The 16,649-nt window shown below is 37.1% G+C and overlaps 1 protein-coding gene across 1 annotated transcript; it reads left to right on the top strand.

The window, feature by feature from the left end:
• Positions 1-11,287: 11,287 nt before the first annotated feature.
• LOC127634389 (cadherin-7) lies at positions 11,288-16,384 on the top strand. The gene is made up of 3 exons (XM_052113925.1): positions 11,288-11,336; positions 15,283-15,336; positions 15,864-16,384. The coding sequence occupies exons 1-3, from the start codon at positions 11,288-11,290 to the stop codon at positions 16,382-16,384; spliced, it is 624 nt and encodes a 207-aa protein (XP_051969885.1).
• The last annotated feature ends 265 nt before the right edge of the window (positions 16,385-16,649 follow it).

The raw sequence follows: 16,649 nt of genomic DNA, 5'->3' as shown, positions 1-16,649 counted from the left end.
GGATATTTTTTTTCCTAATGAAAGAGTGCATTTCTTCTCTTTGAGATTTTCAAATTATTGAAGGAAACAAACTATTTATGGTTATTTATTTATGGTTGAATATTTCAAACAATTAAAATCTAAGCACACATTGCTTGAAATGAAAACGTATTATGAAAAAAAGGTCACATTTCAGATTTAATGTAAACAGCAAGTTTCCTAAAAAGGTAGAAAATAAATAACTTGCATTTTTAAGTAAATAAAATTATTTTAAATATTGCCATGTCAAAAGTAGAAAATAACTTTTATCTCTTGTAAATAAATATGATTTTAAATAATGCAATGTGAAAAGTAGAAAATAATAACTTACATCTCCTTTAAACAAATATTTTAAACAATGCCATGTGCAAAAAAAAACAAACAAAAAAAAAAACTGCTTATTAAGAGCAGGGCTTGGATAGGGCACCTCTAATGGATCAGCAGGCTGTGTATCCTGTGTCATCGTTATAGATGTGAATCTGATCACTGTTGCATGTGCTCTTCCTCTCAGTGATCTTGTGCTGTCACTCTATATGCACAAGTATTTACTCTAGGTTCTTACTAAGAAACACTAGCATGTTTACATTTTCAGGTTTCAGGCAGGATCTGAGGCATTTAACAATGTTTCCTCCCGAACTGAAAACCCTCTCTGATGGGGAGCTAGTGGCTGGTATGCAGAGATACTTTTTTGCCACCTTGCTTATAGTGGGAAAGTGTACATGATGCTTTCTCCACCATTCCAGTGGATTTTCCTCACTATCCAGCAAGGGGTACACCAAGTAGCTGCTCAGCTCTGCTTCTAGTGTTTGCTGAAGTGACAAAGTGGGTACAGTTGAAGGAGTTGCCTCACTTCCTTTGAAAAAACTTCCTAATGACCTCTTTGGCTTCTTTGCTTCTGATGAAGTTGTAGAGGGCTCTGTAGTCTCTGTGGGACTTTCCCTGCAGACTGCAGCTGCTGACTCCATCTCTGTTTTCACTTTCTCCTGAATGGTGGGGACATGGTGTGCAGAAATATATGTAATTTTAAATCTGGGATCAACAAAACTGGCTGTGTCCAGTAGCTCTTCTGTGATGGGGTCTGAGTACTTCCCCTTAAGGTACTCAAGGATGCTGGCTTTGATTGTTTTGGTCAGCTCTGTGTCATCTTCCTCCTCAGCCAGCACTCGTGAATTGAGGATGTGTAGGATAGGCTTCACAAATGAAATGGTCACATACTGTTCTCCTGACAGGGCATCTGTGAACTCCATCAATGGGGAGAGAGCTTTGTTGACAGCCTCCAAGACATCCAGGTCAGCCCAAGATGGAACAAGATGCCTTGATTTTTTATCATCAGCGAGGACCTGTGTGATTGCTTTCTTTTGCTCAAGGACCCTTGCAGTCATCATTTGCATTGATCCCCATCTGGTGACACATGCCGTTTTCAGCTTGTGTTGTGGCAGTTTAAGCTCTTCTTGCGCCTTCACTAATGCCTTCTTTTTTTTCCAACTATAGGAAAAAGCACTGACTATGTTTTTGCACACCCTCACTGCCCGTGCCACACGTTGATCTTTCATTCCATTTTCTGAAATAAATGCATGCAAAAAAAAATATTATATTATTGATTGTTTCACTTATACCTGAATCTTTTACAAAATGTAGCAAAATAAATTAAATATTATCAGATTAATAACACTTCTAGAATATTTGTTTATTTCTATTTTAATGATGACTCAATGTAGCGTTTTCTTACATTGTAATGTGAAGTTTACATTGTAACATTGTAATATTAAGCACGTTATAATATAGTATAATATTATTCATATAGCACCTTTTTAAACACATGTAACAAAATGCCAAGAACATCACAGAAACGAAAATAATAAAAAACACAAGTCATATAAAAACATAGGCATTATAATTTATGACATACAACAAAACACAAAAATAATTCACCACCTAGATATGCCCAATTAGATTATTGAATATTATAGCATTGTGTCTGACATGCACTTACCGATTGCAAGGTGCAGCCGGTGTCCAAAACACTGCTGCTGTGTCCATCCATTCAGCTGTGCAGCTTTGACAACATTAGCGCCGTTGTCTGTCGTAATGGCCACGAGGTTCTCTTCCGTGAGTTCCCACGCAGAAAGCATATCTCTCAGGCCCTGTGCAATCATCTCTGACGTGTGATCGACTGGAAAATATGCCGTCTCAAGGCATCTGTTGCGCAGCTTCCATTCATCATCAATGTAGTGCAAAGTAAGGCTTAAGTATGGGTCCATCGTCCTACTTGACCAGAGATCAGATGTGGCTGCAAAATGCTGAACAGACTTCAGTTCAACAGCTACCTTTTTGCGACATATTTTGTACATGTTGGGCAGCGCAGTTTGGGAAAAATATGGTCGTGATGGCACAGTGTATCTTCTGTCGAGAGTTTTAACGAGGTGTTTAAACCCACTGCGCTCCACTGTAGCTATGGGAGCCATATCCTTCGCGATGTAGTAACAAATAGCGTCAGTTATTTCTTTCCATCTTCTTGAATCCTTTTCATATTGTGTAGCATTTGTAGATGCTTGTTTTATCGACACCTGCTTTGTTGAGGCACTTGTTACTGGGCGCTTGTCAGTCTCTCTCTTTTTTAGAGCCATGCACTGCTCATATTCGGTAACGTGATTGTGCTCCAAGTGTTGAAACAGATTGGTGGTATTACCTTTGGTCGTTGAAACGGTTTTTCTGCAGTGTTTACATTTGACTTCATTTTGTTCGGTGTCTTCTTTACTGAAGCCAAAATGTGTCCAAACGACGGACACTGCGTTTTTCTTTGGTATAAGCTGCTCCTGTTGCTTAGTTGACTCGGTGTTTGAATTCGCCTCCATGTTTCTCCAATGCCGCTGACTGGGCGGGGTGGAGTCAAGTGACTACACACGCGGTAGTATGTTTTTAAGGGGAAAGTAGACACAGGATTAAAAAACCGAAAAAACCGACATGGGAAAATTACGTTGGTTAGAGCTTCTGAATTTCGGTTTCAATTACTTTTCGATTAATCGTCCAGCCCTACCTGCAAGCATTCTCTGTCAGTGACACTTGCCTGGAGTTCGGTCCGGCAGACACTCATGTGATCCTAAGACCACGACTGGGCTACGTGCCCAAGGTTCCTACCATGCCCTTCAGAGACCAGGTAGTGAACCTGCAAACCCCTTCGTTGCTGTGTCCGGTACGTGCTTTGCGTACCTATCTGGACCGCACGCAGAGCTTTAGACGTTCTGAGCAGCTCTTTGTATGCTGTGGGGGACAGCGGAAAGGAAACGCTGTCTCCAAACAGAGGCTTTCCCACTGGGTAGTAGATGCCATTTAATTGGCCTATCACACCCAGGTGGTGCCCCCCCTCTCGGGTCCGAGCTCACTCAACAAGGAGTGTTGCGTCCTCATGGGCACTAGCCAGGGGTACCACCCTAGCAGACATTTGTAGAGCAGCAGGTTGGGCAACACCCAACACCTTTACGAGATATTACAGTCTCAGGGTTGAGTCAGTTTCATCCCGTGTTTTCTCAGGTCCGAGCCAGTAGAACTCGGTAACACGCCGATGGGCTGGCCAGGTGAATCGCTTGCATATAGCGCCCTTTCCCTAGGTTGAGGTAAAATTGTGCGTCTTTTTTCCCAGTAGATTCCACTTCTCGAATCACTGGTCGATTCCTCCCTAGCCCTCATGGGTCCACAGATCAGCGGAGGAATTTGCCGACCCAATCCACTGCGGGTACTCAAGTCTACCCTGTACTGGAATAGGTGCTCCACAGGGTGAGGACTCCTACTCGGACTCCCCCTGTGTGTATTTTCCGCAATACAATCCCCTTACGAGCGGACCCGCGTTTCCGGCTGCCCTCCAGTCACCGTGTTGTAGCAACTCCCCCTCGCTGAGGCTGGATCTACCACCGCACCACTCCCACGTGTCGCCTAAAAACACATGTGATGTATTCACCACTTTACCTACCTGCCGGGGAGGTGTGGTCTCCGCAGGGTCTTTTCCCCCTGAAAGAATAGGAAATTGGGTAAGACCCCCTTCCCTCGATGCATGTAAGGGCCCCGGCCGTCTATTGCTCAATGCGAGAAACATGGAGAGAAAAGAGGCCCGGCCAGGCTTGGCCCATTGACAGGTTGGCAAGCGTCGCCTTGTTCCCCTGTCTAGGGTAACCAGAAAGACTCCGACTATTTGGGGCATTGGGGAAGGATACGTGTAGTCTGATACAGCCGGTCGTTTGGCACATAAGAAATACCTGCCCGCTCCTGTGTCAGCAGAACATGTACAAGGCTCAGCGCATGGCGTGATTTAAATTGGACCCCTAGTGTCGCTTCTCCGACACAACGTCGAAGAGAGCGACAGACGGGGAACATCTAGGTTACAGATGTAACCTCCATTCCCTGGAGGGAAGGAGACGTTGTGTCTTCCCGGCCACGTCGCTGAGCCGAACCGCTGTAGTGGCCAGAACCATTTCCGGCTCCTCAGAACAATCTTGAATGAACTCTAGTATTTCCTCGCCTTTATACCCGTATGTCCGGGGGCGGGGTATGCAAATACTGGCTGCCAACTTCTCATTGGCCTTTTTTCATAGATAAAAGGTATATTCGGTGCTCAAGAGTGTCGCTTCTCCGACACGTCTAGTTCCCTCCTATCCCTACGGTTAGGTTACATCCGTAACCTAGACGTTTTGTTAAAATATTTGTTCATATTTAAACTGAATGTGTGTTTTGCTGCATTACCGTAGGCTTTGTTTTAGAATCTCATAGTTAAAATTAAAAATGTAACAAACTTTTGTATTAAAGATATCGTCAGAATTCTATAAAAACATTATTGCATTTTAGTAAAATAAACCTGTTTGCTAAAATACTGTATTGCCTAGTGAATGTGGATTTCATTTGCAGCACACCCTTAACTCATCGTTTTAGAAAGATACTTATCTTGTCTTTAATAAATGTAAGATTATTTGTGCTAAAGATGCATCTAAATTAGCATTTAATTGTATTACTGCGTTTTAGTAACATAACCATGTTTGTTAAACTAATGTTAAAACGTAATCTTTCTTAACACCATTTATTCCTTATCTTTAAAAGTGAAAATCTGAATGAGTTTGCTTCAAAGATATTTGTTGTTAGAGCTATAGCTAAAGTAAATCTGTTTGCTAAACTAATGCCAAACATTAGCTTGGAAATTACAAATATTTTATAAATCAATCGTACAAGCAACACATACTTTTGAAAATAAGTCATTTTAAAAGAGTATTAACACATGTTAAATACCCGCTGCCGTCTCGTACACAAATGTGTACGTCTCAACTGTGACATTGCACACAAAATACAGTCCTCGTTCTGTTTTAAATGGTTTGACTTTTACTGGAGAGGCGTACTCAAATATGAAAAGCACATATAATGTATTTAGTTTTTTTAATATGTCTTAAAATTATTTTTTTTAGATAGACTACCACTTAAACGCATGTATAATCATCGTAAACATTTTGTAGGAAATAGGTCTTACCAGCGCCATATAGAGAGAGAGTTGCGACAACGGAAGTTCTAAATGCTTGATCGTCATGTGATTCACGTAGACTTCAGATAGTTCCAGGAAGTGCTTTGGCGGGCATTTCAAACTGTTAGAGTAGAGTGACAGAACTGCGATTTCTGGTAATTAGTAGTCAATAAATGCATTTATTTTATATATTTATGTAACACACCGACATATGTATGTAGAATGAGTATGTTGTTATAGCGATGTCGTTTTTTTAAAGATCAAATCAGCTAATATTTGAGGATTAGTGTTCACTTACCGTTATTTGCCTCAACTTTTTTCAGGCTAGGGTTTCTGTTGCCTTTTTATGTTACCTCATGTTCATTGTTTTCACTAATCTCATGGTAACTAATGTCATATTTATGACTTTTCAGATAGTACAGAGACAGGCTGGTGACAGGTGATTTCCAGCTCGCACCGCACAATGGGTCAATTAACTATTAGCAGCAGTTACGTAAATGTAAAATTTTGTGAAATGAAGCTTATTGTTTACAATTCTTACAATTCTATATATAGTAATATAATTATTTATGTATTATAAATATTATATATCTAATGTATAATTCTTACAATACTTATTCATATACACAATATATTCAACTTTAAAACAACTTAAGCATACTCGTATATAAACTGCCGTTCAAAAGTAATGAGGCTGAAAATTCAGCTTGGCATCACAGGAGTAAATTACATTTTAAAATACAATACTTTATCCAGCTCCAATCCTTGCCTAATCTGTTACTTATCCGATAATTTAATTTAATTTAATTTAATTTGACCAATTGTCACACATTATACATACATTTCTGCATATACATGGTGAAATTATTTATTTTTCACATATCCCAGCTAAGCTGGGGTCAGAGTGCAGGGTCAGCCATGATACGGCGCCCCTGGAGCAGATAGGTTCAAGGGCCTTGCTCAAGGGCCCAACAGTGGTGTCTTGGTGGTGTTGGGGCTTGAACCCACGACCTTCTGATCAGTAACCCAGAGCCTTAACCGCTGAGCCACCACTGCCCCTTACATCCCTTATCTCCTAATTTAATGAGTAATACTCAACTATAAGGTTTTAATTTACAAGTTATTTTTATTTGGATGTACTGATAATATACAGAATAAGATAATATTATTTTTTAAATGTCTCACCTTTTAAAAGTGTGTCGCAAACGGTTTGTTCTGATGCATCTCTACGGTGCAGCATGTGTTTGCTGCTACTTCCGGGAACTATTGAGAGGCTCCACGAGCTGCCATTGCTGTAAAAATAACGTTCCATTGGAGTCAATGGAGTTGTCGCAACTCTCTCTCTATATGGCTCTGGGTCTTACCTAATAAGCTGTTTAACCATTACTGCAATAAAAGAGCATATGGTTTGAAAGTGAAACAACAGACCATTCAGCTTGCATTTAACGATGTAAAAATATATAGTTACATCGTTTGTAGCTGTTTTTTTTTTAATTATAATATTGTTGAATGTATTAGTTTATTTTTAGTAGTTGCTTGTGAAGAAATACAGATATGGATATTTATTAAACCCTGATATGCAGTACAAGTGTATACAGTAATTCATTGAGTAAACTAATTCTTGGATGTATATTTTGTTAAAAACTATTTTAGAACTGAATAAAGCAACACTGGTATATTTGATAGTTTAACCCTCTGGGGTCGGCAAACGCGCCGGCGCGTTTTGCTGGATATTTTCGTCATTACAGCAGAAACAACTTAAAATACTCCGTCATTTTTGGGTATACAGATAAGTGTAAGACATCATTAGAGACTATAAAGGGTCTACTTTTATTTGTGTACACTCACAATAACAACAAAATCGTGTGTTTTTGTAAAATAAAGAAAATTAAAAGGTTGAGCTTTCAGCAGTCTCTGTCTCCACGAGCATATTTCAGAAACACGTCACAAAAATGAACTGAAACTCTGCGAATTCTTATCACTCAAACATGAAACATATGTCTAAAGAAAGCTTAAAATGTCTACTTTTAAATAAAACTATTCCAATTTAAAACAAATATTCTCCTGCAATGCAATCTGTTTGAAACAAAGCGATGTACAGTTTTTACCGGTCCATCTCATTATCTGTAATGTGATCACACCCACCAGCAGAGCGCGCCATTCATACGCTAATGTGCTGAGACGATCAATGCAAATGTACACGCCCCCTACTCTGAGGTAAACACTTTTCAATCATTTTTCTGCGCGTTTGCAATGACACGGCCAGAAAGCTCCAGGATATTATGGAAGATTTAAAATTTTCCTCAGAAGAAAAGCAGGACTCCGATGGACGTTTGTATTTTGAAGAGTGATTTGATCCAGCTGAGGTTACAATTTCAGACGAGTAAGTCATTTAGTTTTCATTAGTTGACATGCTATATTATATATACATGTACATGTAAATTGTATGCTGTATGATTTAAGTATGATGTGTAATATGATATAAAAATAACGTGAATGTTTAGGTTATATTTTATCTAGTGTTTAAAATGCCTCATTATCATCAACAAAGCTGCTTGCAAATATGTGTTCAGGTTAAATTAGTAAAACACACTTTAAATATTCCCATATTAGAAAATCAGAATGATTATAAATCGGCTTTGATCACAAATTGCATTTTACAATATATTTAAATAGAAAACTGTTCTTTTAAATTGTAAAAAGAGTTCAGAATAGCAATATTGTTTCAGTATTTTGCATCAAATAAATGCAGTCTTGGTGAGCAGAAGAGACCTCTTTTAAATGGTAGTGTAGGTCTAAAATTAAATAAAGTCTTTATGTAAAGAAAATATATAGTCAGATTACTTCTTTTAACTTAAGAAGCTACTGATTTTGATCAAGTCTCCTCACATTAACCCTCTGGGGTCTGAGGGTGTTTTGGGCCCTGGAGAAGTTTTGACATGCCTTGACATTTGTGCTTTTTTCAGTTGCTTAAAAACATATTAATGGCTAAAGTTTGATAACACTGTATTCAGCACAAACTGGGCTACAATAATATGTGAGCAACATGTGTGTACATGTTTGTATTTTTGAGAAAATAATGTTTATGCGTGGTTTTTGAAAAAACAAAAATTTTAAGTCACTGAAATAAGGTCATATATCACATACTAAACATTTGTCCACAAGCCTTTTGAGAACTGGATCTTGTAGCCTAGAGTTTTTGCTACAAAATGATGTGAAAATCATCCTGATCACTCATTCATACAAAACAATATAGTCATTTAACTTTTGTGTGACAATTTTAGTGCTGAATGGCAATATGCGTGGAGGCGTGAACGATCATGAATATTGATGTGATTTACACCTAAGGACACAAAGACCCCTCCTCTGGGCCTATCAATGAGGAATGTGACAGAGAGAGAATTAATCTATGCCTGAATCATTTAAAAGGACTGTAAATATACCACCCTTTTTGATCTTTGAAATATTCAGAGATCAAAGATTTAAAATGACACTTTGAAATCTTGTTGTGGCTTATTGCGACAAAACCCCATGAACCCCAGATCAAAAACCCCTTATCGTGACACAAAGTCATCATCGCCTTAAAGTCTAGCCCAAAAACAAAAAAAAAAAATGCCTTATCAATTTGGATAATCTCGTGAAAGGACTTTGAAGTGAAAAACGCAATACAACACGTGTTAAAGATACATTTAAAATTACGTGAAATGTTTTATCGTGTTTTAGTAATATCTCAAAACACAAAACTTGATTTTTGTTAAAATATTTGTTCATATTTAAACTGAATGCGTTTTTTTGCTGCATAACCATAGTCTTTGTTTTAGAATCTCATAGTTAAAATTAAAAAAATTTACAAACTTTTGTATTAAAGATATACCATCAGAAATCTAATAAAAAACATTATTGCGTTTTAGTAAAATAACCTGTTTGCTAAAATACTGTATTTTCTAGTGAATGTTGTTAAAGTTTTTTATAATTTTTAGAGTGACTTTGTTGTGTTTGCCAACTTGATACATTTTGTTTAAAACACATTTTCAACTTTTCTTTAAAGACATTTTGTTAGCGCTACAGCTAAACGTTTAAATAATACTTTAAAAACACACACGCTTCCTAAGATGTTGTGAAATAATCTTAACCATGGGGATAAACCCCACCCACCGGAGGGGGCTTGTCAACCTACTCGCTGCCAGGGGTGGAGGAGTGTCCCCACGGGTCGCCGAGAACGAGGAGGGGTGTTTTGACCGCCGGGGGTCGTGAGTCTTACTCCGGTCCGCCCGGGGAGAAGCGGCTGTCGTCCACCTGAGAGGGTGGAGAAGTGACCGAGGACCATGCGACGGTGTATCGGAGAACCGGCGAGTAGGTTTTTTTTTTCATCTCTTTCTCTCCTCTCTCTCTCTCTCACTGCCGCTCTGCATTGGCCTTTTCCCTCTTGTTTAAATTTGACAGTGTTTTTTGGGGGGTACTACACTGTTACGGGAAGTACCCCCCCATTTTAATTATTTCTGTTTCCCTCCCCATGTCCCCTCCCTCGTCCAGGTAGATGGGGATGACCTGCCGGCAGACCGGACTTAAAGCATGCCCTCCCCCGGGGAAAGAGTGGGGGGGGGGTGTAAGTCAGACTGGGGGGGCTCCCCAGCCTGAGAGAACGAGGGAGGAATGTGGCAGGGCGGGGCCGGATTGTGATTATACACACCCGGTCCCTTATCAGGCTAATTAAGCCTCCAAGAGGGATAATAGCTGATGGCAGACGGTGGTGTGATGAGAGAGAGATTATTTGCGGACATGTCCGTCATGTGTGTGTTTGTCTTTTAGGATTCTCATTAAAATATTATTTATATTATCAAGCTGGTTCTCGCCTCCTCCTTTCCATTGACTGCTTTACAATTATGTTTTTAGAAAACGTATCCTGTTTGCTAGGTTAATGTTAAACAATGTCTTTCTTACACCATTATCGTTGGATGTGATTGTTAAAGGACTTCGAACAGAAAAATGTAAGATTCTTTGTTACATGTATGCCATTTCATTTAAAATGATCTTTGTTGAAATAAAAAAAATTTTGTTCAGCATCTTTAAAGTGACAATGCTAGAGATGTGTTAAACAACCTAATGTTTAAAAACACATTTTCTTCTCTTAGTCAAAAAGTAAAAAAATCTTAACACCCCCAGTTTTTTCACCAAGCATTACAACCCATTAAAGACACATAATTTAATAAAAAGTAATACTACTTTTTTATTAATTACCCACACACATTACTTTATTATGTTTTTTATCTCAATGATAACGTCAATGAAATGTTTAATCAATCACTATTTTTTTAGTCTGAGTTGAGAGAAATGTCTTATACCATACATTATTTTGTCATCTCAGTTTTCCATTAAACATTGTACATCATTAAAGATTATTAAAAACACATTTTCTTCTCTTTGTCAAAAAGTAAAAAAATCTTAACACCCCCAGTTTTTTCACCAAGCATTACAACCCATTAAAGACACATAATTTAATAAAAAGTAATACTACTTTTTTATTAATTACCACACACATTACTTTATTATGTTTTTTATCTCAATGATAACGTCAATGAAATGTTTAATCAATCACTATTTTTTTAGTCTGAGTTGAGAGAAATGTCTTATACCATACATTATTTTGTCATCTCAGTTTTCCATTAAACATTGTACATCATTAAAGATTACTAATTTTTCTACTCTTTTAAATACACAAATGGTCTCGGCTGTAGCGCTGAGATATCAGAACAGCTGATCAAACACGTCATTATGTCTGTACAACTGCTGGAGGGAGGGGTGGGAAGGGCCTCGTGGGAGGGTAAGGGGGGACAGGAATCAAAAGGTCAAATGTACACCAATTAGGTCATAAATCATAGGCCATAAATAATGTTTGTCACAATGTACACCAATTCGGTCATAAATCATAGGCCATAAATAATTTTTGTCACAAGGTATACTTACTACTCCTGCGGTAAGAAAGCAGACTCTTTGTAGGATCTTTCAGACATCATGCGAAGGTCCTATGGGACCCGAAAGTGAAACTGAGAGGACTTTTTGGTGGACATTTGAATATTTGAAGTATTGTTTCAAAGAGTGAACAGTTGTCTCATTTATTTTCCAACTCAAATTTGGACTTTCTTTGTATCACTGAAACGTGGTTGCAACAATCATCTTCTTCTAGTGTATTTAGCATGTCTGGATATCAATGTTATAGATAAGGTCTTTCCTCGGGAAGGGGAGAGGGAGTGTTAATATATGTCAATGATGGCATTAAATGTGAACGTCTTATGTTTAACACCGTTAATGATTTAGAGTCTGTGGAGTTGAAAATGATTCTATCTTCTCAAATGTAATTTATTGTTATATGTGTATATAGACCCAAACAATACAGCAAACAATACATTCTATGATCAATTAACAGGAATTTTAAAAGAATTTAATCATAACAAAAAAATAATTCTTATGGGTGAATTTAATCTGAACTGGAAAGATAAATCAAAGAGGAAAAAAAATTAAATTATTGCAGAAAAGATTCACTTAAATCAGTTAATTAAAGGGCTTACAAGGATTGTTACATCTTCAAAGACACAATTAAATTTAATTTTCACTAACAAACCTGGAAGGATAATTAGGAGTTATAATTTGATCACTGGGTTATCTGATCATAATTTAACTTTGGTGGCACGGAAACTAACAAAAAACAGATTTAAAAATAATATAGTAACTTCTACTAATGTTTTTCATTGTATACCCAAATGAAAGTTAGTAGCATTTGATGAGGAAATAGCTGGTTTAAAGTGTAAAAATATATTATCTTCTAAGGATATAGATTATAGACTACTTTTAATAGTTTTGTTTTATTAATTCTGTTAATGAATTAGGGGAAAATTCACAACAAGGGAGATAAATATTCTTCCAATTGATGATGTGGGTTACGGTTTTAATCTAACTACTGAAATGCAAGTTAACAAAGCTATTAGTTCATTAAAAAACACTAAATGTAGAGATGCTCATCAATTTGACACTATGTTTGTAAAAACTCATAAAGATATTTTAATCCCTGTCATTACTCATTTAATTAATCTGTCATTTGAATCTAAGGTTTTTCCAACTGCTTGGAAACAAGCCATTGTTACTCCTATTTTTAAATCTGGAGATCAGTATGCAGTTAGTAATTATAGACCAGAGAAAATTGTTTTTGAACAACTGACATCCTATCTTAAATACTGGCTTAATATTGCTAAGCAAACTTGAAATAAGATCTCTGAAATTGAGCATTAATTACATTATTTTATACACAAAATAATATGTTAAAAAAGTTACACTACAGTTACGCTACATCCAGATAATTATTAATTACTGTCTTATTCATGCTAAACTAATGCATTATTGTGGACCCTTAAAATAAAGTTTAACCAAATATTTTTATTAGGCGTCATTTCCAATTAAATATGCAAAATGTGTAAAAACAAAAATAGTATTGACACCTATTGTGTGTATTAATGATACAATTATATCTATGAAATTATCCTCAGCAAGACAAAGGAGTTGGCCATTTTATTACATTTAAAATGTAGTTTCCAATGCAGAATGGATGATTTATTTGAGATGTGATGAAAATTATATTTGTTCATGATGGTTCAGAATGCATGTACAGTATATCCAATGCTGAACATTGTTACTAGACTTACTCAGATTGTATTAAAAGTGTGTTTTTAAGGGAGTTTGTTTTTCAAAAGTCCAGGTTCATAAATTCTTTGGTGTATAGTACCTTTCACAACACACATTGTTTCAAGGAAGCTTTACTGAAAATGATTTAAAGTCCACATTGAACAGTTTAAATGAAAAACATGACTGAAATTATTTGTCCAATTTGTAATTTATTGTCCATGTATTCCATTTTAAGAGTGTAGTCCATCATATGACCAAGATGATGCAGGCAGTACCAGAAAATTATTCCTTATTAAAAAAAAAGATGAGTCTTTAGTCTAGACCAGCAAATGGCAACTAGCGGCCCGCAGGCCGTATACGGCCCTCTGTATTGTTGAATATGGCCCATCGGACAAGAATGAGGATTGATTTAAATTTTTCGAAAAAGGGATTATGTAAAGATTGCATTCAGTTTATGATGTTATTACAACTATTGACCAGAAGAGATTGCTTGTTCTTTGCAGACCTGCTGATCATTCTAGGATTCTGGCATTCTGGCCTCTTGGTACAAAAGAGAAACACTGTTGGCCCTCGCCCCTTCAAAGTTACCCATCACTGGTCTAGACTTAAACTGAGAGAGTGTGGCTGAGTCCCGAACCATGTTAGGAAGATTATTCAATAGTACCTCCTTTTTTGGATTTTGATTTTCTAGGTATTATTAACAGGACAGAATTTTGCGATCGTTGTGAAAGTGTTAGATTATAGCGCAATAGAAGGTCGCTTACTGTGAGTACTGAGAACTAGACTATTCAAAGGTTTGTACGTAATTAGCAAAATTTGAATTGATACAAAACCTAATAGGTAGCCAATGTAGTGACAATAAAATTGGGCTGGTTCTAGTTGAAGCTTCTAAGTGAAGCTTATTTATTAAACCTGCAGGACATCCTCACAGTAGTGCATTACAATATTCTATGTCAAAAAGTACCCAAACATTGGTTGCTAAACATAATGAATTTATTTAGAATTTATTTAATTTATGCATCATCTTCACAGTATATTGCTTTCTAAAGAACATATCAATTTCTGTTTTTCTCTTTAGTAATAATCCATTAGCACAAAGTTAGAAAACCACTTAGGTTCCAACATCCCACTGCCAGTGACTTTACTTGATCCTCGAAACCTTGACCTCTCCAAGCCATTCTTTAGGCACCACATGCTTTAAGAGATTCACAGGAATATGCCAACAAGACATCAATATTATGTTCACAGAGCGATATTTCACTCTGCCTCCTGGGACAGTGAAGGATGGTGGATCATTAGACATGTGCTAGTCGACATTTGGCTGTTGGTTATTTTCAGCTGTAATATATGAGAGGAGATGTGGAGGAATTAGAGAAAGAGAGTGAAAACTTGCCTAAGATATGAACAATGAATCTTGTAAGAAATATTTCAAAATAGCTAGAAATATTAGACCCCTTGAAATCAGAATTTCAGTTTTGTGTCTTTCGGTTTATGTCTGTTAGCTTTTATGTCATCTATTTGCTAGTCTACTTAAAAAAATTATAATATTTTATTATTTTTATTAACACATTTTTGTCCAAATGCTCGGTGTTACGAGATTTAATGGGTCAAGTTAATTTGTAATTGCATTCAAGGGTTAAATTAAAAACATTTAAAGTTGCAAATATAACATTATAGTTACTGTACCTATAATTTTGGCTCGACATTTTTATGTTTTGTAAGAATTGTAACTTCACCCCGCATAAACCAGAAAAAAAAATATTGCTGTAAGTCGCTTAATTTTTTATCATGAGTAATCACATAATTTTTCATTGTTAATATTTAAAAATCGTTGAAGATTATGAAAGTGCTGAAATTTCACTGTAAATAATTATTTATTTACATTTTAGGAAAGAAAACATATCAATATGTAACAATATCTCCCCACCATCATCTGGACTGGGTGGACACATCGCAAAGATTCCGCCCTAGTCCCACCAGTGTTTTTGCTGGGTTATGCTTTTAATGGTAATGGCGTTAAACACGATTAAGAAAAAGTTAACATATTAAACTTTTTGAATTAATCACATTCATTAACACATGAATTCTGACAGTGCTAAAAACAATTACTAGATGTATCAATGCAGTTCTCAGTGTACTTATTATTGGTGAAACTAAAAAATGGATGAAGGAGCCTTGATGTTATGTCATAATTGTTAGAAATAGGTCTATATCTCAGCTATGTCCAAGAGAGAAATGCTGTATGTGCATTCTCAAACATCTGTTTCATATTAACCTGGAGTTGTAAAGACCCCCTCCTCTCCTCATTTCTTTCTTTCTGTGTGTGTGTTTACTTTATACGATTGTCTATGGCATGGTCCATCAGGCTCTCGCAGAGAGCAGCCTTTTCATATAGGTTTTAGGCTCTCAAGGATTCGAAGGAGCCTGTCATATGGAATTGTTATCTATGAGGTAATGTCTATTTCTATTGGTTTAGAGATGTGAACTCCCTTCAGTATTGCCATATATATTTGTATGTTATCCAGGGGAAAGGAGATGCATACTTTGCTCCCCAGCGTTGGTTTCAATGCTTTGTATTGATTTATTCACGACGCAATAAAAGAGGGAGAGAAAGGGCACTGTGGTTTAGAAGATTATTTCATTTCTAACAATAACTATTCTTTTTCTCTTGTAGTTCTGATGCTGCTGATGGTGTCGATGCTTCGCAGACAGAAGGTTCCTCTGTTCCTCGAGGATGAACGAGATGTGCGCGAGAATATCGTTCAATACGATGATGAAGGGGGAGGGGAGGAAGATACAGAAGCTTTCGATATGGTTGCCTTGCGCAACCTCAATGTAATTCGTGACTCGACGGTCCGCTGTGATGTCACTCCAGAAATGCCCTCTTTCTACATGTACCCAGCTTCGTCTACATCCAGGACCTCTCTCAAAACACTTCCTGACCACGTAGTTTTTCGAGAGTTTATCTGGGACAGACTGAAAGCAGCAAATATGGATCCCTCAGCGCCGCCGTACGATTCCCTACAGACGTATATGTTTGAGGGAAGCGGCTCAGTGGCTGAGTCTCTAAGTTCGGTGGAATCATTAAGCTCAGATTCAGAGCAGCGTTACGACTACCTCAGCCACCGGGGGCCGCACTTCAAAAAACTGTCTGACCTGTATGGCAATCTTGAAGGAAGCAGTATATTCTCGTAGCTTTTTGTGTAATGGCGAAGGTCAAAATGTTGGTCAAAAAGTGCACTGTAAGTTGCTTTGGATAAAAGCATCTGCCAAATGCATAAATGTAATGTATATGATGTAGAGTTGCATCATAACCCAACGTGCTCAGTATCTTGTCTTATTAAAAGCATTTTAAGTGGTGTTGGTCATCTTGTTTGTTTGCTTGGAACTGTCATGTAAAATACATTTTTGGAAAAGATAAAAAATGACCTGTGTGAAAACAAACTCAGTTGCCATTAGT

Source organism: Xyrauchen texanus, chromosome 41, assembly GCF_025860055.1.
Source record: "Xyrauchen texanus isolate HMW12.3.18 chromosome 41, RBS_HiC_50CHRs, whole genome shotgun sequence".
Lineage (NCBI taxonomy): Eukaryota > Metazoa > Chordata > Actinopteri > Cypriniformes > Catostomidae > Xyrauchen > Xyrauchen texanus.
This window is presented reverse-complemented; position numbering and strand designations above follow the sequence as displayed.